The sequence below is a fragment of the Phyllopteryx taeniolatus genome, chromosome 5 (assembly GCF_024500385.1).
Source record: "Phyllopteryx taeniolatus isolate TA_2022b chromosome 5, UOR_Ptae_1.2, whole genome shotgun sequence".
In the NCBI taxonomy this organism is placed as follows: domain Eukaryota; kingdom Metazoa; phylum Chordata; class Actinopteri; order Syngnathiformes; family Syngnathidae; genus Phyllopteryx; species Phyllopteryx taeniolatus.
Window position 1 is genome coordinate 3594103 of NC_084506.1, and position 23435 is coordinate 3617537.

At 43.1% G+C, this 23435-nt stretch overlaps 1 protein-coding gene across 4 annotated transcripts in view; it reads left to right on the plus strand.

Annotated features, from left to right (window-relative positions):
• Nucleotides 1-23435, plus strand: part of LOC133477737 (polypeptide N-acetylgalactosaminyltransferase 18-like) — a 200628-nt gene that overhangs the window by 161447 nt on the left and 15746 nt on the right. For 3 of the 4 annotated variants that reach the window (XM_061772814.1, XM_061772811.1, XM_061772812.1), the window contains 2 exons: nt 6572-6667; nt 21761-21925. In XM_061772814.1, coding sequence (XP_061628798.1) covers nt 6572-6667; nt 21761-21925 — 261 coding nt within the window. The remainder of the gene's footprint in view (nt 1-6571; nt 6668-21760; nt 21926-23435) is intronic. The other variant, XM_061772813.1, reaches the window with a different exon arrangement.

The following is a 23435-nucleotide window of genomic DNA, read 5'->3' on the forward strand; positions in this document are numbered from 1 at the left end:
ACGGGCAATTTAGAGTCTCCAATTAATGCATGTTTTTGGGATGTGGGAGGAAACCGGAGTGCCCGGAGAAAACCCACGCAGGCACGGGGAGAACATGCAAACTCCACACAGGCGGGGCCGGGGATTGAACCCGGGTCCTCAGAACTGTGAGGCTGACGCTCTAACCAGTCGTCCACCGTGCCGCGTCTTGTTATATGATTGAGGGAAAATCTATTCTCTTATAAACTTCCAGAATACTTCTACTCAATGAAGGTGAAGAGGACCTCGTAGAAGTGCTGAAAATATATTTTTATCTTAAGTCTTTGTCTGCTCATTTCTTTTTGTGTACTCATTCCTTGTTCACTGCCAAGCCTGTCTCTGTTCAAACATGAGTTGGGAAACAAAGGAAAATTTCCTTCCTGCTCAATTTTTCTGCTTTGCTGAATTTGTATCTAATTCGCTTAACCTGTTGACAACACAGCTGTATTCTTTTCAGCTACAGTGTGTACGGAAAGTTTCTTTGTTATATTGCAGTCATTTGTTAAAATAATTTTCCTAATTAATGTACACACTGCACCCCATATTGACAGAAAAAAAAACGTAATTGTTGAAATTTTTGCTGATTTATTAAAAAAGAAAAACTGAAATATCACACAGCCGTAAGTATTCAGACCCTTTGCTGTGACACTTCATATATTTAACTCTGATGCTGTCCATTTCTTCTGATCCTCCTTGAGATGGTTGTACACCTTCACTGGAGTCCAGCTGTGTTTGATTATACTGATTGGACTTGATTAGGAAAGCCACACACCTGTCCATATAAGACCTTACAGCTCACAGTGCATGTCAGAGCAAATGAGAATCATGTGGTCAAAGGAACTGCCTGAAGAGCTCAGAGACAGAATTGTGACAAGGCACAGATCTGGCCAAGGTTACAACAAAAATTCTGCTGCACTTAAGGTTCCTAAGAGCACATTGGCCTCCATAATCCTGAAATGGAAGACGTTTGGGATGATCAGAACCTTTCCTAGAGCTGGCCGTCCGGCCAAACTAAACAATCGGGGGAGAAGAGCCTTGGTGAGAGAGGTAAAGAAGAACTCAAAGATCACTGTGGCTGAGCTCCAGAGATGCACTCGGGAGATGGGAGAAAGTTCTAGAAAGTCAACCATCACTGCAGCCCTCCACCAGTCGGGGCTTTATGGCAGAGTGGCCCGACGGAAGCCTCTCCTCAGTGCAAGACACATGAAAGTCCACATGGAGTTTGCTAAAAACACCTGAAGAACTCCAAGATGGTGAGAAATAAGATTCTCTGGTTTGATGAGACCAAGATGGAACTTTTTGGCCTTAATTCTAAGCGGTATGTGTGGAGAAAACCAGGCACTGCTCATCACCTGTCCAATACAGTCTGGAGAGGATCTGCAAGGAATGGCAGAGGATCCCCAAATCCAGGTGTGAAAAACTTGCATCTTTCCCAAAAAGACTCATGGGTCTATTAGTTCAAAGGGGTGCTTCGACTAAATAGTGAGCAAAGGGTCTGAATACTTACAGCTGTGTGATATTTCAGTTTTTCTTCTTTAATAAATTTGCAAAAATGTTACCAATTCTGGGTTGTTTTTCTGTCAATATGGGGGTGCATATGTGTGTACATTAATGTGGGGGGGAAAGAACTTAAATGATTTTAGCAAATGGCTGCAATATACGTAACAAAGAGTGAAAAATTTAAGGGGGTCTGAATACTTTCCGTACCCACTGTATATACTGTAGCTTCATAATTGATGTCTTCCATTGCAGGGTTCAAGGCACAGACGTGTTGCTTCAACGATGTGGCTTGTTCAATAACCAAATCAATAAACACTTCAATATTAAATTAAGCTATTTGTCACATATCTGTGCACATCGCAGGGCTCCAGAAGGCATAAAGGTGTTGCCACAATAATGTTAAAGAGAGCATTATGCACAAAACAATAGTTCTTGTGTGATGGAAAAAATTTAATTTAGCAGTACCGATTATATCAACCTACTGAGAGTTCCTGTCTGTGTTGTAACAGATGACCTCTCTATGCTATGAACACATTTTTAACAAATCTCATTAAATGTGTAAATCATATGCAAGCCCTTCTGCTTTGGTCTGAAAGAATAATGAAGACATCAAGCATATACTTTTTATATGTATACAATTTGGGGGAAGTGATAAGAAACGTTTTTTCCCCAGTCTCGTAATTTGACGGTTGCTACATGAATTAGATAAGAGTTCTCGATAACCAGAGATCTTTTGACAAACCCAAACACACACAACAATGCTGGTAGTGAATCTTATGGAAAATTTAATGAGATCTAACATGGGGAATCTACAGGGAAACAATACAGAGGAAAAAAAACAAAGGACAGACGAACAAGGTTGGGAGTGAGCATGGGATGACAATGCATATGGCTGGGGTTCCTGTTCTCGTTAGTTTAAACCCAAATATGCACTAATCTGTACTTTTAGTAGTCCGCAATGTTGGACTTACGTGTGTTGAACACGATTGATGGAGACGGGTCGAGCTTCAGGATGTTCGGCCGGCCCGGTCCACATGGGGATTTGGCGGTAAGGAGGGAGGGGAAAAAAAAGGAACACAAAAAGTTCCCAGGCAGGATGGCCGGAGCCCGGGTGTCTCTGCTCGTAAGACGTTCGGAGCGGGCGTGTGCTGATCGCTTCCGTCCCCACAGAGTTTGCCCAGACGCCCAAAAAGGGTACCTCGGAGCGCTGGCAGGATGCTCTGCAGTGGGGAAGGGTCCGTTGTGTCCTCGCCACCTCGTGGTGCGAGGTGGGCGTCCAGCAGCAGAGCTGTCAAAAAGGGTAGCTACGCCCTTTTTATGGCCAGAAGCAAAGGGGGTCGTATATAAATATACATACATATTAGTGTGAGCCTTAAATAAGTCAATAAGTCATAACAACATGTGGCATATATACTTGAACCACTGACTGACCTGTGGCTTTGCAGGTCGGTCATGTCCTCATCTTGCTGCAAAATGTGTTTGTTGAAAAAAAGGCTGAACGCAGTCTTAGGCATGGCTGCTGGTGTGAAAGTGAGCTCACCAAACTGATTAGCTTTTAGTGGACCTGAAGGCCCTCAACAGATAGGATGGGATTAATTCAATTCATAAGAGTAGAAATTCAAACATAAATAACAACAACACATACAACTCCCGAGGTGTTCCCAGGCCAGCCGAGAGACCTAGTCTCTCCAGCGTGTCCTGGGTCATCCCCGGGGTCTCCTCCTGGTGGGACGTGCCCGGAACACCTCACCAGGGAGGCGTCCGAATCAGATGCCCCAGCCACCTCATCTGGCTCCTCTCGATGTGGAGGATCAGCGGCTCTACTCTGAGATCCTCGCGGATGACCAAGCTTCTCAACCTATCTCTAAGGGAGAGCCCGGACACCCTGCGGAGGAAACTCATTTCGGCCGCTTTTATCCGGGATCTTGTTCTTTCGGTCACGACCCACAGCTCATGACCATAGGTGAGGGTAGGAACGTAGATCGACCGGTAAATCAAGAGCAACGGACCGATACAAGGTCCGCATCACTGCAGACACTGCACCGATCCGCCTGTCCATCTCCCGTTCCATTCTTCCCTCACTCGTGAACAAGACCCCAAGATACTTGAACTCCTCCACTTGGGGCAGGATCTCATCCCCAACCTGGAGAGGGCATGCCACTCTTTTCCGACTGAGGACCATGTCTCAGATTGGGAGGTGCTGATTCTCATCCCAGCCGCTTCACACTAGGCTGCGAACCGCTCCAGTGAGAGTTGGAGATCACGGCCGGATGAAGCCAACAGAACCATATCATCTGCAAAAAGCAGGGATGCAATACTGAAGCCACCAAACCGGACCCCCTCTACGCTTCGGCTGCGCCTAGAAATTCAGTCCATAAAAGTTTTGAACAGAATCGGTTACAAAGGGCAGCCTTGCGAAGTCCAACACTCACCGGAAACGAGTCCGACTTACTGCCGGATATGCGGACCAAACTCTGACTCCGGTCGTACAGGGACGGAACAGCCCGTATCAGGGGGTTCGGTACCCCATACTCCCGAAGCACCCCCCACAGGACTCCCCAAGGGACACGTTCGAACGCCTTCTCCAAGTCTACAAAACACATGAAGACTCGTTGGGCGAACTCCCATGCACCCTCGAGGACCCTGCCGAGGGTGTAGAGCTGGTCCACTGTTAGAGGGTGGTCCCCTTTCTTAAAAAGGGGGACCACCACCCCAGTCTGCCAATCCAGAGGCACTGTCCCCGATGTCCACGCGATGTTGCAGAGGCATGTCAACCAGGCCAGCCCCACAACATCCAGAGCCTTTAGAAACTCTGGGCGAATCTCATCCACCCCCGGGGCCTTGCCACCGAGGAGCTTTTTAACCACCTCGGTGACCTCAACCCCAGAAATAGGAGAGCCCGCCTCAGAGAACCCAGACTCTGCTTCCTCATGGGAAAGCGTGTCGGTGGAATTGAGGAGGTCTTCGAAGTATTCTCCCCACCGACTCACAACGTCCCGAGTCAAGGTCAGCAGCGCCCCATCCCCACTATACACAGTGTTGATGGTGCACTGCTTCCCCCTCCTGAGACGCCGGATGGTGGACCAGAATTTCCTCGAAGCCGTCCGGAAGTCTTTGCTTCAGCGACCACCAAAGCTGCATTCCGCTTGGCTAGCCGGTACCCATCAGCTGCCTCAGGAGTCCCACAGGCCAAAAATGGCCGATAGGACTCCTTCTCCTTGACGGAATCCCTGTTGTTTGGTCCCCGGTTCGGGGATTGCCTGCCACGACAAGCACCGACCACCTTATGTCCACAGCTTCGGTCGGCCCCCTCTGTAATGGAGGCGCGGAATATGGTCCACTCAGACTCGATGTTCCCCGCCTCCCCCAGAACATGAGCAAAGTTCTGTTGGAGGTGGGAACTGCAACCTAGGGTGTCCTGGTGCCAAGTGGACATGTGGATACCCTTATGCTTGAACATGGTGTTCGTTATGGACAATCCGTGATGAGCACAGAAGTCCAATAACAGAACACAGGTATACAGTATATCGAAAAATAGGATTTATAATGGGGTCAATGAGCCAAAATATTCAAATTTACTCCTGCGTATGGTCAATTATCAGCTCTTATGTCTATAAATTTTAAAATTGCATCATGGTGCCATTTAAAAGTTGCAGCCCTCTACTATTTGTTGTTAAATGACATCAAAGTCAACAAAAAAGCCATAATTTGTACATTGCTGGGATAGGCTCCAGCACGCCCTAGTGAGGATAAGCGGAAAGGAAGATGAATGAATGAATGAATGAATGTACAGATGATGCATGAGGATTAAGCAGCCTTTATGTCTTTTTACTAAGTGAATACACCGGACGGATTACTTCTAATAACCATTTGGGAAAGCGACAAAATGAAATGTAGAAAAGGACACATTCTCAGAGTACCAAACAGTTCAACAATTAGGGGGGTTCTGTGCTCCATGCTGTACAGCGACCAATGGCCCCCTACTAAGCCAGTTGTGGGTATACTAAAAATCTCCATTATTTGTCCATTGCTGTTTCTCCCTCCAAATGTTATAATTCTGCCGATATCGCAGCATCAATATTTATCCTGTCTGGGCAGCAGTTATTTACATGCTTTCCATCGCTTCCTGGTTTAGCAATACCAAATCTGTGTTGGATGGATGGATGGATGAAAGCTGGATAGAGAGAGAGAGAGAGAGAGAATTAGATACTGTTTCAATTGATAGTCTAGTTTTTAGACATTTTTATGGTGATCTATGATATATTCAGTGTTTGGCTTTCATTTGTAGCAACATTTTTGAATGTACGCACTCCAGCCGCCGCTTCATTTCCCCCACAAATATGTTAAAAAGTTTGTATCCTCTTCCTGAATCAAGTTTGCACATGCGCTGTAAGCAGATGGACCAGTTCATCGAGGAGAAAGGTGGGAGGAGCAGTCGAAATAATCATGATAGATAAAGCAAGTGTGTGAGTTAAGACTAAAACAAAAATAATTACTTTACAAAGAAGAAAACTATAAATCATATTAGCCCTTGGAAATAGTGCGATGCCCGCCAATTGCCTGTGTTTGCCTAATGGCAAGTCTGGTACTGTCTGCCTCACCATATGCTTTTACTGTATCTGCAGTTCTATGCAAGAAACAGGAACTTGCCAATACAAGCCTCCACTACCCAGTTAGTGAGATCTTACGCAATCTCAGATGAGGCTTGGCTGCTCGCCACTCCACTTTGCTGCTGCACTTTGTCTCGCCTTTGTATTTGAACAGCAAAGATGGACATTCGGCAATTTTGACAATTCAATTATTATTTGTTTGACAAAGAAAATCAATATAAAGCACAGATCAGAGAAGTAAAATTTAAACATAATCTACTGTGATCATTATTTGTTAATTTGTTTACTTTTCATGATGCAGGTAAGGCCTTGCATCACTGCCATTCAGATACTTGTTACCAAATATTGGTAACAACAGTATTTATTGTTTGATCATTACAAGCGACATTTTCATTCTGTTTTTCATCTCGACTTTCTTTTTTCTTTCCCTCTGAATTGAACAGTTGAAGAATAGTCTCAGAAATGACCTGTGTTTGGACCAAGGACCCAACACTGACAACATTCCCATCATGTATTTCTGTCATGGCATGACAGCACAGGTCAGTGCGCTGTCATTTCACTCTAGTTCCCTTTATTCTGTCAGTCCAAACATACCATGAACGTGAATAAAACAGAAAGTAGAAACTAAGACTTTAGGTAGGAGGTTGTTCTAAATCCAATTCAGACATTTCTGTAAATGTAAGAAATCAATACATCATTAGGTAGAGTGCATGTGCTTGTATTATGAGAGCAGAACATTTTAATTATGACAAAATGCCTGTCGTTAAGAATGGGCTAAATTCATTATTACATGATTTTTCAAGATTATCAAAATGTTTTTAATTAATAAAAGTGTTTGGCTGGCAACCAGTTCAGGGTGTTCCCCACCTCTCGTGATCCTCACTAGGGAGAAAGTGCAAACTCCACATAGGGGAGGCCGGATTTGAAACCGGGCCCTCAGAACTGTGAGGCAGAAGTGCTAACCAGTCATCCACCGTTCCACCCGTTCTATTTTAAGATACTAATATAAACATCATTAACATCCTTCGCTATGGGCTAAACCTTAATTTGTACGGGACAGTCTTTTGTTTTCTGCTGTGTGGAATGATTGATATGAACATACCTAGTGACAACTCAACTAATCACAATGTTGCTCATGATTTTTCATGTGCCCCATGGCATATTAATCTTGTAGGCTATTAAGTATCCCCTGTGCTGTAACAAAGATACAACAATCAGCACCACAGGATATTCTTACACAGCCATGTATTATCTGTCCTTTACCTCCGTCTTCAATTATAGAGGGATTAAACAATGTGGGAACGTAATGAGTATATCCATCAACTTTGCTCATATGTCATCCCACATGCTGTTTGTCATCAAAATGCAATTTTAAGCCTCGATGCCTAAACCTATTGAAAGTGATTGATATATATATATGTATATGCGGCACGGTGGACGACTGGTTAGAGCGTCTGCCTCGCATTTCTGAGGTCGGGTGTTCAATCCCTGGCCCCGCCTGTGTGGAGTTTGCATGTTCTCCCCGTGCCTGTCCAACTGGTCCACTGGATGGTTTTGTGTTTGAATCCGTGATGAACTCTAGAATGTCAGGGATGTTTAGTGTTCCTCAATTTCCTTTTAAACAGGCTACGCAAATGAGATTACGGGAGAAAAGTGGAGCCGAGTTTCTTGCTCTATAGAGCACTTTGACAGTGTAACCAATGCCAGTTTTGATCTACACCAGAATTTGAACCAATAAAGCGGTCCAAAGTTAAAGCCCTAAGGGACTGTGTTATTGATCCCTATAGAAAACATGTTATTGTTTACCTTGTGGAGAAAATGTGAATGTATGTATTTGGGTCATTTTCATATAATTAGATCAATAATGGTTAAGACATGGCCCACTGAATTTCCTTTTGAAAATCAATGAACGACGACGATAAAGATTCTGGTAATGGATACCGTGGAACCACTTTAGTTGAGAAATTTAGAATTTAACCAACATTTTAGCAGAAAAGTATGGCTATGAGATTGCTTCAAACTTTGAAATTCTCAAAAGATTTTCTATAAAAATACACCTCTAAATTTCCACACAACTGGTTGGTCAAACAGCCATCCTTCATGACAACACAAGTCATCAGCATATTGTAGTTAAGTATAGTGTGGGTAACGGTTACAATGTGAGACAATTAATAATGTACAGCTGTTACATAAAAAAAATGCCTGTACAGGTAATAAAGGTTGTATGATGGTGACTTTTGGACCCTGGAACTGATCAGTTTAACAAAAAATGTTTCAAAATGTGAACAAATATATGAATGACTTGTGTTATAGAACAGATTGCGGTTGACCTTACAGGTTCCACTCTATACCGGAACTAATGAGATATGGATTTAATATCTAATACCAAATCCATCATTTTAATTGTGCTCAAAACAATTTTACAAGTGGTAGAATTAAGGGACCGCTTCAATATGCACCCTCCAGTAAAAGAAGCACAAGTTTATAAGACACCTTACCCACTAAACAACAGGTTGTCGTGACTAATGTTCGCTCTATTTAGAGTGGCATACCAGAGCTTTTATTTTGCCCATATGACACACACATTGGGGATATTTTAAAAAAAAAAAAGAGAGAATACAGGAAATTGCAAGTCTGAAAGGAAAATGTTCCCTTTCCCTTTATCTGCCCAATACATTTTTTGTGAAGGCCCAATAGATATCTTGCATAATTTTAATTCGGGCAGTGAATTTCTGTAATCTCCTACAAGAAGGTCAAAATGTGGTTAATTTAGGATTAAAGAAATATCACTTTGTAAAACTGAGCTAGTGTAACAGTTTCAGGTGAAGGTGAATTTACCAAATGACAAGTCTGTACGCCAATGACAAGTTCACGCTTGCATTGTAGTAAAAACTGCCAGTTCATCCATCCATCCATCCATTTTCGAAACCGCTTCTCCTCACTAGGGTCGCGGGCGTGCTGGAGCCTATCCCAGCTGTCATCGGGCAGGAGGCGGGGTACACCCTGAACTGGTTGCCAGCCAATCGCAGGGCACATTCAAACAGACAACCATGCGCACTCACAGTCACACCTACAGGCAATTTAGAGTCTCCAATTAATGCATGTTTTTGGGATGTGGTAGGAAACCGGAGTGCCCGGAGAAAACCCACGCAGGCACGGGGAGAACATGCAAACTCCACACAGGCGGGACCGGGGATTGAACCCCAAAGCCGACTTTACCAAAGTTTTACAATCAAATAGAATTTATTATACCAAGGAAGAACATACACATAAGAAACAATACGAGTAACACGAAAAACAATGACGCCTTTAAAGGTTGACGTGAAATAACTGTGGGGTGTTGTTTGTAAAGCGGCTCACGCTGAAAAAAAAACTAACATTTTGTCACATTTAGCTTCAAACCTTTTTAGTCACTTTTCTGCACATTCACAACAATATTTGTCAACTTAAATAGTTAATTCCAAACATTAAATGTTAAACCTAAATCTTAAATCTAAACGTTACATATATATATATATATAAATCGAAATACAGTATTACATCTAAATGTTAAATATAAATATAAATCTTATATCTAAATGGTAAATATAAATGGCATTCTCATGCCAAATGACTCCGGGGACTATATGTGTCCTGCTGGACCTACCTGCTGCGTTTGATCACATTATCTTTGTGGCCCCGGTACAGTACTGTGTGTGCATTAGCGATAGGACACTGGAGTGATATAGGTCCTATCTGGCAAACAGAACTATTTGTGTGAGCCTTGGTGATTCTGAGTCCCGCTTGGCTCTGCTGCTCTACGGAGTTCCACAGGGTTCAATTTTGGGGCCACTCCTTGTATTTGCTGCCCTGAGGTTCTATCCTGAGAAAGAATGGGTTTTCCTTTCACTTTTGTTATGCTGATGAAAGTCAAATTTATGTTTCATTAAAAAAAGACACTTTGTCAGTAATACCATGTCTCAAAGACATTAAAAACCTATATGGTCTTAAACTTTAAAAATTTTAATGAAAGTAAAACTGAATTCACAGTGTTTGATCCAAGTGGCACTTGTAAATCCTCGCTTGTTGACTTGGGCCCTTTGACACAACAGATGAAAAAAATTGTCTCAAACTTGGGTTAGGGGTTTTCACTGGCTCCCTGTGCTGTTTAAAATACATGTTAAGATTCCTTCATTTATTTTTAAATGAATCTTGAAATGGTCTTGCACCGCCTTGCCTCGTTGAGCTACTCTATTTTTACGCCCCTGCCCGGTGCCTCAGGTCAGCTGATCAGCTGCTTCTTGATGTACCTAGGTCTGGGCTGAAGCCCAGAGGCGATGGGGCCTTTTCCGTCAGTGGTCCCACGCTGTGGAATGACCTCCTTCTGTACATTAGAGAAGCCCCCTCACTGTCCATTTTTAAAAACCCGTCTTAAAACCCAGTTTTATTCTTTGGCTTTCAACCCAGCTTAAGATTCAGCGTCTGTTTTAGTGTTTTTATTTTTTGTTTTGTTTTGATTGTTTATCTTACATTGTTTTTATTCATTAAGTTAGATTTTTATCTGTGTATAGCACTCTGTTCCCAGCAGGCGTTGTATTTAAAGTGCTTTTTAAATAAAGTTGAGTTGAGTACATTTTATTGCAAATATTACCTACACCATGTCTGCCACGCCCATGTCCAGAGGGGGTATGACATCAAGGGAAAAATTACTTTACAATAATAAGGCGTTGCGGCACGGTGTTTGACTGGTTGAAGCGTCTGCCTCACAGTTCTGATGACCGGGGTTCAATCCCCGGCCCCGCCTGTTTGCATGTTCACCCCGTGCCTCTGTGGGTTTTCTCTGGGCACTCGGGTTTCCTCCCACATCCCAAAAACATGTGTGGTAGGTTAATTGCCAACTCTAAATTGCCCGTAGGTGTGAATGTGAGTGCGAATTGTTGTTTGTTTATACGTGCCCTGCGATTGGCTGGCAACCAGTTCAGCGTGTACCCCGCCTCCTGCCCGATCATAGCTGGGATAGCCTCCAGCACGCCCGCGAATCCTACTGAGGAGAAGAGCTCTGCCCATCACTGCTCACATAGGAAATTGGGGAACACAAACAACAAAGGTAGAACACGCAGGCAGAGAAACAGAAACTAACAAGTCAGAGTTGTGGGGAGTTGGAAACTTTCCCACCTGAAATCAAGGAAAATGCAAACTACACCCTGGACTGGTCACTAGTTAATCAAAGGGCACATGTAGAGACTGTCAACTATTCACATATACATTTGCACTGTTGCTGAGTGGGAATTGAACCTACACTGCCTGCGCCGAAGTCAAGCTATACTGTACCATCAGTGACTACTTGTGCAGTAACAATGTTTTAGTTTTATCTACCTTATGAGGAGGTCGGTTGGGCTTGTATTTAGTGTAAAATGTTTTGGATTTTAATATAAATGTTATGACAGCCGCTCTATAGTTATTGTTTTGTTTTAAATATTTTTGAATAAAATAATCAAGATGGTTATAGCATTAATGTGTGGCCATTTGAATGAGTCATTGATTTTCGACAGTCTGTTGTTAAAACATCTTTGAACCATTTCTGTTATTTATTTGTATGTCCCTTGCGATTGTCTGGCGACCAGTTCACGGTGGACCCTGCCTTACGCCCGAAGTAGTTGGGATAGGCTCCAGCACGCCTGCGACCCTAGTGAGGATAAGCAGTACAGAAAATGGATGGATGGATGGACTTTTTTTTTTTAACATTTCAAAGGTGTTTGCGCGTATGTGACATTTGTGCAAGAACAAGCCCCTTTTTGGCCATGGGCCACCCCTGTAGAAGGTTATGATTCTGTTTATCTTGTAGATGTTACGACATAACAATGGAGTTTATTTTTTGTATGTCATTTTATTTTGTATTTTCTGTCTGACATTTTGACGAAGACAAAAAGGTCTTCAGAATATCGTAAAAATATGTGCAAAATACTAACACAACCGGCCTGGCTTGAAGGCTTTTCTCTTACTATGCCTGTTAAAGCATACATGTGTCCGCTGAGATTGCTATCTGTTGAACAGAACCCTGTGCTAATCCTTCTATTTGAGCTTTTAAGGCACTGTGACAGAAGAGATACAGTAGCATTAAAAAGCCCTCTGTGGGTAGTTTAGTATAAGTGTATTGAAACATGCAATGAGTATTGCTCTTATTTGTGTACAGGCTCAGAGAAACAAATCACATACTCAACGCATTCATATACTTGCATTCAGACACACAGACGGCCGGCTGAGAGGTTTTGTCAGTGCTTTAAGGAGCAGCTTAAAAGCCATTTATGTGTATCACAGCGTGATAATGGCTCCTTCTAGGAATGTCCTGTTCCTGCAAGGCACTCATAAGTCCCATCAAAAACATGCGCACGCTCTCCTCTGAAAACACAGAGAGGATCAGTGCACTCAACCTCTGATTGCAATGAACAAGATTGCTCCTGCGCTGTCATGTGTTTCTCCTTGATCTCTGTTTTCGTGAGGATTGGATGTCAGCGCTCATCCTCCTTGTAATACTCATGTCAGGTTCCAGAGGATTATTCGCTGTTCTGTCAGGCTCAGGCAAATGTATGTCTACGTTTAGGATTTGAAGTACTTGGGCTGTGTTTGATTTACATCAGTAGCTTCAAAACTAGGCCAACCACTGAATTCATTAGCGTGTCCTTGTGTTTTTTCAGGTATGCAAATGTCTGCAGCCAGGATGTACATTTATTTCGCTGACCTCTCTTTTCTCTTATTCATGTTCTGCCTTTGGAACATTTTCCTCTTGTTTTCGTCAGGTTTTCTGCCTTATTAGACCAATTAACAGAAACCTTTTTTTTTCTGAGAACATTAAAAGTTCTGATAGTTGTAATCTCGGAAAGTTTTTTTCAAGTTAGACCTGCTACAAGGCGGAACGGTGGATGACTGATAAGAGCATCTGCCTCACAGTTCTGAGGACCGGGGTTCAATCCCCGGCCCCGCCTGTGTGGAGTTTGCATGTTCTCCCCGTGCCTCCGTGGGTTTTCTCCGGGCACTCCGGTTTCCTCCCACATCTCAAAAAATTGCATGGTAGGTTAATTGTAGACTCTAAATTGCCCGTAGTTGTGAATGTGAGTGCGAATGGTTGTTTGTTTGTTTGTATGTGCCCTGTGATTGGCTGGCAACCAGTTGAGGGCCTCCTGCCCGATGAAAGCTGGATAGGCTCCAGCACGCCCGCGTCCCTAGTGAGGAGAAGCGGCTCAGAAAATGGATGGATGGATGGACCTTGACAAATACTCTTAACACACCTCTGAAAAAGAATAACCTTATAGGTTAATCTTAATTAATTAGTTAGTTAATCAGCATGACATTTGAAAAACTTTCAAATTTAGTTTGAAATATAATTTTTGTGACAACAGTCTTGGAACTTTTCTGACACACCTCGTACATGCATGCACATTAAACAGATGCGTTGACAGGGAATCTGCTCAGGAAACAAAGACGAAAAACAGTGACACTGATTATAAAAATCGACAAAGTACATAGAAATATGTTTTCTGTGCAGCGGAACCTCCAATGTGAAACACCAATTTAGAACTCAAACATTAATTCGGGGGGAAAATATACCTGAATAGTAATCATTGTGCATAGCCTCAGGCAAGATGAAAAGATATCAACTTTCCTCAGCTGGAGTCGTTGTCTCAACGCAAAGGTTGCTGTGTGATTTTCATTCCCCCGTGACTATGACAAAGAATCTTTAAGCAAGATACTGAATCCCCAGTTGCTTCTGATGCTACATTTTCAGAGTGTGACTGAGATCTTAACTTTCCTTTAATTACAACGTAATTCATTAATCATTCTGTGAATGAGGTGACATTGTTAAGAGCCTTGACTCCCAAAAGGTATAATAGCATTGTAAGTGAAGAACGTTTACCCTTTACCTCTACTTTGTGAGCATGTGAGGGATTTCCTACACAAGTGGATTTTATATTTTTCTTTAATGTACCTGTAAAAAAAAATCAGGATGTTCTCTCCGCTCTGAAATGCTGTGTGCTGAGTGTGCTGCCACCACACCCTGCTCAACTGTCAATCAAATACCACACACATCCCAATGTGTTTGAGCAGCAAATATTCACTTCATGGCTCCAGTGGATGGAATCGATCCCACCTTGTGTGGGTCATCTATTCCAGTTGACTTAAGGCCGCCCTGAGCAACGCAACCAAACGCAGCTGAACTAAATAATTGCGAACCAATTACATTCTGCCAATCCCTGCTGCACATCTACCAACAGGCTTCAATGGAAAAACCGCGACCCCTGGTGTTCTTATCGGGAAAAATTATTTTGAGGCTCCACATACAGTTCAAACCAAATGCAGAACCATATACTACAGTATATAAAAAGACACATACACTTTTGTTCTCACTGACATGAAATCAGACCAAAAAAATTCCTGTTTTGATGATGATGATTTTGCTCCTATCCATATGATCAAAACATGAAGTATTATCTGTATTTTGTTGATTTTTTTTCAAATAATTATTCTGAAGTTAAGCACTTTAATTTTATTTACTTGCTCTTATTTTGCAATTCACAGCCGTACTTTTATTTAGTAAATGAGAAAACACACAGTTGTTCTCATATGTTTGATTACCCAGGCAGAATTTTTAAGATGGGTACAATTATTTAAAGAAAACATGAAGGGCCAGGCGAAACACATTTAATTTTATTTTAATTGGATTAAAATTCAATTGTCAAGCATTTCAGAATAGCATTATCATTAAAATAAATATAACGATAAAGAAATTAATGATAGTTGTTGTTCAGTCATCAGTTGTATTAAAAGAAATAATAAAATTTCACAAATTCTGCCAGGGTATGTAAATTTAAGAGCACAACTGTATATATATGCAGTCATACGTACCCGTCATATTGGAATGAAAGTGTAGGCTACACCTTTTTCGTAACCTCTAGGTGGTGGTGGCATATTAGAATGAAAGTGTACACCTTTCTCATAACCTCTAGTTGGCAGTGGCATATTGGATTGAAACTGTACACCTTTCTCAGAACCTCTAGGTGGCGGTGGCATATAGAAAAAAAGTGTACAGCTTTTTCATAACCTCTAGATGGTGGCATAAATTTATAAAATTTGAACGTTTTTTCCATTTTCCCCTGTAACTATGTATAATGAGCACTATTGATTTTTGACAATTTGAGGGAAAATGCGCCTTATACATGAGAAAGTACTGAAGGCACACCTGAAATACACTGCTTCTTTGCGTCATGGGAAAGTTAAAAGAAATTAGCCAACATATCAGGACAATAATTGTGGACTTGCACAAGTCTGATTCATCCTTGGTTGCAATTTCCACATGTCTGAAGGTGCCGCGTTCATCTGTTCAAATAATTATATGCAATTTGCAAATGCACACAGGGACAAAGACCTTAATTTCTGGAGATGTCCTGTGGTCTGACGAATCTAAAAGAGTTTGGCCATAATGAGGCTTGTTACATTTGGATGAAAAAGAGGGAAGCTTGCTAGCCTGAGAACACCATTCCAACTTTTAAATATGGGGGTGACAGCATGATATTTTGGGGTTGGGTTGCTGCAGGACGGACTGGTGCACTTCACAAAATAAATGGCGTCATGAGGAAAGAACTTTATGTAGAAATGCTGAAGCAACATCTCAAGACAACAGCCAGGAAGTTAACGCTTGAGCGCAAATGGGCCTTCCAAATAGAAAATCCCCCAAAGCATAGTGTCAAATTGTTTACACAGTGTCTTAAGGATAACAAAGTCAATGTTTTGGACTGCCCGTCGCAAAGCTGATCTCAATCCTATTGAAACTTTATGGCTCAGACCTGAAAAGGCATGTGCGAGCAAGGTGGCCTACAAACTTGGCTCTGTAAAAACCAGCTGTGTCAGAAGGAATGGGCCACAATTCCAGCCAACGTTTGTGAGAAGCTTGTGGAAGGATATCCAAAACGTTTGACACAAGGCACAGTTCAAAGGCAATAGTACTGAATCATAATGAAATGCATGTAAAATTCTGACTATAAATAAAATAATGAGAAATCGTCTAAAAAAAAAATCCTCTCTCAATATTTTGGCATTCAGCAAATATAAATCATTGTCTTAATCCTAATTGACCTTAAACAGGAAAGGTTTAGTCTGATTACATGTCAGACAGTGAGAAAAAAAGCATGTATTTTTATATGTAAACATCTTCATATATTTTATATATATATATATGTGTGTGTGTGTGTGTGTGTGTGTGTGTGTGTGTGTGTGTGTGTGTTTATGGAAATGTTTGAACTCGTTTCAACTATATATTGTGTTTTGTTATGTTTTATTGAACCACAAACGACAATATGGCGCAATTGTCAAAGAAGAAGCGAATTGTCCCGGCCAATTTAGCTGTAACAATCCAAAAAGAGAAAAGGGGCAAGAAAGAGTGTGGCTGTGTGAGAGTCTATTGGCAATGATATCCCCAGTCATCCACTGCAGTCATGCATTTCAGCGACAAAGATATGCTTCACTTTTTAGGCACAGTGGTACACTCTGGGCTAATCACCATTAAATCGTAAGACTGACACATCCAGACATTAACCATCCTGACTCACAGTCTTACCTACAGTTAAGCGAGAGTTTTCACTGAACAAAACACGCTTTTGGACTGGGGCCCTGAGCTGTAGAATTTGTTGTAAATTAGTATGAATAGATGCACAATTGAAATTGATTTAGTTTTTGCTCATGGTGTTTCTTCTGTCTATTTAGATCACTTACACAGGTCTGAGCATTAGGTTCCCATGTAAGCTTAATTAAAGGAAAAATAGTCACTGATGGTGTAGTGGTACACTTTCCTGACTTTGGTGTGGGCAGCGTGGGTTCAGTTCCCACTCAGTGATGGTGTGAATGTGGGTGCTAATGGTTGTCTGCGGCTATATGTGCAGAGAGTCTGATTCCTTGTGGGAAAAAAAAAATGAAAACACTGGAAATTTCAAGTAAACTGAAATTTAGAATAATTTGTGTCACTCAGAGAGCAAACACTTTTGTTCCAATAAAGGCATAATAAAGAAACCTTCTGTTAGGCAGATGTACCGTATTAACAGAGCAGCTGTTAAAAAGCCACAGATGAGCAGGCCAGCAAGCAGGTAGTTGAAGCTGCCTGCCTGCCGGAGCAAGAACCTCTCGATGTAAGATCCTCCTGAGGCTTATTGCATAATAAAGCTGTGTTTTCGCCACCTCTTACTAATCTCACAAGAGGAAATGTTTGCAGTGGACTCAGAAATACATGAATATACTATTTTCAAACAGTTGTATTAATTGATGAACATGCTACTTGGACCAGGTGGCTAGAGGATGACCACCATGTCCCAAATAGGCTGCGATGTCAGCAAAGAGTTGGTGGAGTAATGTTTTGGGCTGGAATAATAGGGACTGAGCCCCTTTAGGCTGCCTTAAGGTGATCATTAGAGTCTATTCCATATGACTTTAGGCTTTGGTCAAAATTACATATGCGAAATATGTGGAGTTTCTAACTGCGTGCAAGACAACGCATCATCCGACACTGCAAAATATACCACTACAGCATAAAAACTTCATCCCCTTACCTCAACCCCTTTGAGAACCTGTGGAGTATTCTTTAAATGGAAGTTCTACGAGGTGAACGGCAGTATACATCCAAACAAAAACTCTGGGAGGCAATTCTTGCATCCCCAAATGAGATAAACTATTCACAGAAACTATTAACTGACTTACAACTGGGTGAGAGAGTTGTGAAGTCATATCAAAGAGGGGTTCCTATGTTAACAAGCAAACTGAGCAGCAAAGATGCCTTTTGGTCCAAATAGCATTTTTTTTTCTTTACAAACAATTTTTTTTAACTGTAATAATAATAGAATAATTTGAAACACCTTATTTGAGCAAAAACAAATACTGCAGGTTGGTTTAGTACAACTGTTGATGAGCAAAATATTATTTCACCTTAAATCACTAATTATTTAGGAAAATGAACAAAAACAGTATTTGTTTAATAATTTAGGACACGGTGTATTTCTGTGAGGCAGTAATGCTAACCACATATATTGCTTTAAAAAAAAAATATCTATTTTCCCCCAAACACATGGTTCTGTTAATAGCTGCAAGATACCAAGATGGCGCCTAGCCGTGTGGACGCCTCGGTTACGCGCTTTCTAGTATTGTTTTTGTTTTTGTGTTTTTCATTTGTCTTTGGAGACATTACAAAACTCACTTACACAAGGGGGGACTTGCTAACCATCAAGGAGCCTACTCCGGACTTTCTTTCACCAACTTTCGCAAATCTGCTCAGTTTTTTTCCCTGAGTTACTCACTGGAGCAGCGACCGCGGTCTTTGGCGCATGGAGGCGGAGGGGGCCCCACACAGGGAAGCGAGCCGGCATCCAAGTGAAGCTCCGCAAGAGAGGGTACAGATTGGCGTTTCCGTCGATCCACCTCGCGAATCTACGCTCCCTACCCAACAAAATGGACGAGCTTCATCTTCTGATAAAGACCAGTAAAGACTTCGGACGTTCCGCCGCAATGTGCTTGGCTTTGTGAGGTTGTACCCGATGGCGCCGTCATGCTTCCCGGCTTCAATCTTCACCGGGCAGACCGGGACATGGACTCATCGGGAAAACAAAAGGCGGCGGGATATGCTTCTATATCAACGAAAAATGGTGTACGGACGTCACGGAGCTCAGCACACACTGCAGCCCGCATTTAGAGTTGCTGTTTTTGAACTGTAAGCCATTCTACTCGCCTCGTGAGTTCGCATCATTCATTCTCGCCGGTGTCTAAATTTCGCCTCAAGCTAACACGAATGCCACACTGCTAATGCTCGCCGAACAAGTAAACGAAATTGAAAAAAAAACACCCGGACTCACCCCTCATTGGTCTCAGGGACTAAGCTAAAACCAACCACGAACTCCCTAAATACAAGCAGCACATCAACTGTCCTACCAGGGAAAATAACATTTTAGACCACTGCTACACTACGCTAAATAACACACACCGTGCCATACCCCGTGCAGCCCTGGGCTCGTCTGATCACTGCTTAATTCACTTAATACCGACATACAGGCAAGAACTTAAATGGGTGAAGCCTACAGTGAAGAGAGTGAAAACGTGGACCAATGAAGCAAAGATAGAACGTCAAAGCTGTTTAGACTGCACAGACTGGAGTGTCTTTGAAAATTCAGCTGGAAGCCTGGATGAATATACGGACACTGTCACATCCTATATCAGTTTCTGTGAAGATGTGTGTGTACCAAGAAAGTCATTTCGCACTTTCAACAACAAAAAGCCGTGGTTCACTGGCAAGCTTAAGCAGCTTCGCCAAGCTAAGGAGGACGCATATCAGAGCGGGGACAGTGCCCTGTATAATCGAGCTAGAAACCAGCTGATAAAAGAAATTAACATTGCAAAGAGGAACTACGCAGCAAAGTTGGAAAAACTGTTTAGCGCTAACGACTCTAAATCAGTCTGGCATGCATTTCAATCGCTGACCAATTACAAGCAACGATCACCCCAAGCTGAGAACAATAGCACACTAGCCAATTTGAATACCTTCTACTGGACACCACAATCACACCTCTGACTTCTGCGTTAACCATCCACGAACAGGATGTGAGACACATCTTCAAACAACAAAAGATTAACAAAGCGGCAGGCCCAGACCATGTGCCCCCTTGCTGCCTCAAAGTCTGCACGGACCAGCTTGCTCCAGTCTTCACACAGATCTTCAATAGATCTCTGGAACTGTGCGAAGTACCATCCTGTTTCAAACGCTCCAGCATCATTCCAGTCCCCAAGAAACCCACAATCTTGGGTCTAAACATCTGTGGTCATGAAGTCCTTTGAACGTCTCGTGCTAGACCACCTCAAGAGTGTCACAGGTCCCCTGCTGGACCCCCTGCAGTTTGCCTACTGAGCGAACAGGTCTGCGGATGATGCAGTCAACATGGGACTGCACTTCATCCTAGAACACCTCGACAGTCCAGGGACCTATGCGAGGATCCTGTTCGTGGACTTCAGGTCAGCGTTCAACACCATCATCACTGAACTCCTTTCCTCCAAGCTTCTCAAACTCGCCTGCCATCTGCCAGTGGATTTACAGCTTTCTGTCGGGCAGGACACAGCATGTGAGACTGGGGGAGACACGCAGCATCAGCACTGGCGCAGCCCAAGGTTGTGTCCTCTCTCCGTTGGTCTTCTCTCTCTACACGAACGACTGCACCTCAACACACCCGGCTGTCAAACTCCTGAAGTTTGCCTATGACACCACTGTCATCGGCTTCATCAAATACTGTGACGAGTCTGCATATCGACAGGAAGTGGAGCAGCTGGAGCTGTGGTGCGGCCGACACAACCTGGAGCTGAACACACTCAAAACTGTAGAGATGATCGTGGACTTCAGGAGGCATCCTTCGCCACAGCTGCAACTCACGCTGTCCAGCTGCCTTGTGTCAACCGTCGAGACCTTCAAGTTCCTGGGAATTACAGTCTCTCAGGACCTGAAGTGGGAGATCAACATCAACTCCGTCCTCAAAAAGGCCCAGCAGAGGATGTACTTCCTGCGGCTTCTGAGAAAGCACGGCCTGCCACAGGAGCTGCTGAGGCAGTTCTACACAGCGGTCATCGAATCAGTCCTCTGTTCTTCAATCACAGTCTGGTTTGGTGCTGCTACAAAAGAGGACAAACTCCGACTGCAACGGACAATCAAAACTGCTGAAAAGATTGTCGGTACCCCCCCTACCCACCCTTGAGGACTTGCACGCTGCCAGAACTAAGACAAGAGCCTGCAAAATCCTCTCGGACCCTCCACATCCCGGTCACCAGCTCTTCCAGCTCCTTCCCTCGCGTAGGCGCTACCGATCAATGCAAACTAGAACTAGCAGACATTCCAACAGCTTCTTCCCTCTTGCCATCAACTTCGTAAACAGCTAACCTACAAGTTCATTGCAACATGCTGCCATTTTTTTTGCCTTGAGTTTGTTGTCACATTTCTGTCGGGCCAATTATACAAACTTGTGCACTCACGGTAGTACTCTCGCGACGCTGCACTATTTGCATATCTGTTGTTGACCAATACTTGGCCACTCATGCCAGAGTAGCATCTGCACCACTCGCACACTGACTGAGGAGTAGCTGCAACATTTGCACAATCGACATTGTCCCAGATTATCGCGCTACTAGTCACTTTAAACCATATACACTCCTTGAAGTCTCGGCGCCCTTTGCACAATGGTCATTGTACCGGACTATTGCTATATTAGTAATTGAAACTGCTCTTGGTGCAAGAGGACTCTGCATCTTTTTGTACAATTGTCAAAAAAATAAATAAAAAATAAATTATACCGGCATTACCAGATAACTAGCAACCCTTTATTGCTCAGTGACTGTTTTTCTCAATGTCTTTATGTCTCAAAAGTGTTCTCTGTCAATTGACTGTCTGTTTTCATACTCGAGGTGGTCCAACTACCGGAGACAAATTCCTTGTGTGTTTTTTGGACATACTTGGCAAATAAAGATGATTCTGATTCTGATAGTTCTGTAGGTCTACATATTAAGGATGACAGTTTCCCATCAGTCCAGTTTTGCAATGTGGTACCTGTTGCCGTAGTGTGTCATTTATTTGTTCTGTTTTCATGTAGAATGTATACTACACCAGTTCCCAGCAACTTCACCTGGGAGTGCTAAGTCCAACCATTGATGATGATGACAACAAGTGTCTGGTGGATGTGAACAGCAAACCCAGATTGCTGGAATGCACCTATGCAGCCACCAAGCACATGAAGCTTACCTGGACTTTCACTCCGGTAAAGACAAGATTGATTTTAATTTCAAATTATTGCTTTTAACCAGGCAGCACGGTGGACGACTGCTTAGAGCGTCTGCCTCACATTTCTGAGGACCGGGGTTCATTCCCCAGCCCCGCCTGTGTGGAGTTTGCATGTTCTCCCCGTGCCTGCGTGGGTTTTCTCTGGGCACTCCGGTTTCCTCCCACATCCCAAAAACATGCATGGTAGGTTGATTGAAGACTCTAAATTGCCCGTAGGTGTGAATGTAAGTGTGGTTGGTTGTTTGTTTATATGTGCCCTGCGATTGGCTGGCAACCAGTTCAGGATGTACCCCGTCTCCTGCCCGTTGATAGCTGGGATAGGCTGCAGCACTCCCACGACCCTTGTGAGGATAAGCGGCTCAGAAAATGGATGGATGGATGCTTTTAACCAGCAAAACCTACCAGTACAAACGCACTTTGAATTAATTAACATAGTTTAATTCTAATAAGAATTAACTGAGAGCTTTTTAGCCTGATATTGTGGGGATTCATATCAAACTGTGGAAACTTTCTTATTCTCACATATAATGTTGTCTTATATCATTTCTAAACTGAGTTTCTGTCACTGATTATCACAGACTCAGAAGTCTTTCATCCATCCATTTTCCGTACCGCTTATTGTCACTAGGGTCGCTGGCGTGCTGGATCCTATCTCAGCTGTCTCTATGCAAGAGGCAGGGTATACCTTGACGTGGTCGCCAGCCAATCGCAGGGCACATATGAACAAACAACCATTCCCACTCACATTCACACTTACAGACAATTTTAAGTCCTCAGTTAACTGTAGCGGACATGCGCTCCCCAAATCGAGGCGCCACAGAGACTCGCACCCACTTGAGAACCCTACTCTTCCATGCTGCCCTGCTGTGAGACGGCGACTAGGACAATGCCTGGTGTACGTCAAGTGGACCCTAACCTAATTAGCAGCTTCCCAACAAATCTTGATTCCTGTCTTCAAGAGACCCCTTCCCGGACCAAATGGTTGGAGGAGACTATATGGTTAATATTCAAACCTGCGTGTGAGGCGCCACCAACAGGCGTTGAGAGGAACTGCAAGCGCCAGAACTTGTGGACGTGCCTTTGATGTTTGTTAACGGAAGATAAAATGTCCGTCTTTATATCTTGCAAACTGTAGAAATATTCCAAATGTATACCTTGGTGTCTGTGTCCCCATTCTCACTTTGACAGGTCCTCTGCAAGATTTTGAAAGCTGTTCATGATTTGAAATCAAACAGTATGAAATGTTGTATTGAACAATAAGCAACGTCATGTCTCATGACGGGGAAGCAGTGCACCATCAACACTGTGTAAAGTGGGGATAGGTCGCTGCTGACCTCGACTCGAGACGTTGTGAGTCGGTGGGGAGACTAGTTCGGCGACCTCCTCAATTCCACCTACACGCCTTCCCATGAGGAAGCAGAGTCTGGGGTCCCTAAGGCGGGCTCCCTTATCTCTGGCATTGAGGTCATCAAGGTGGTTAAAAAGCT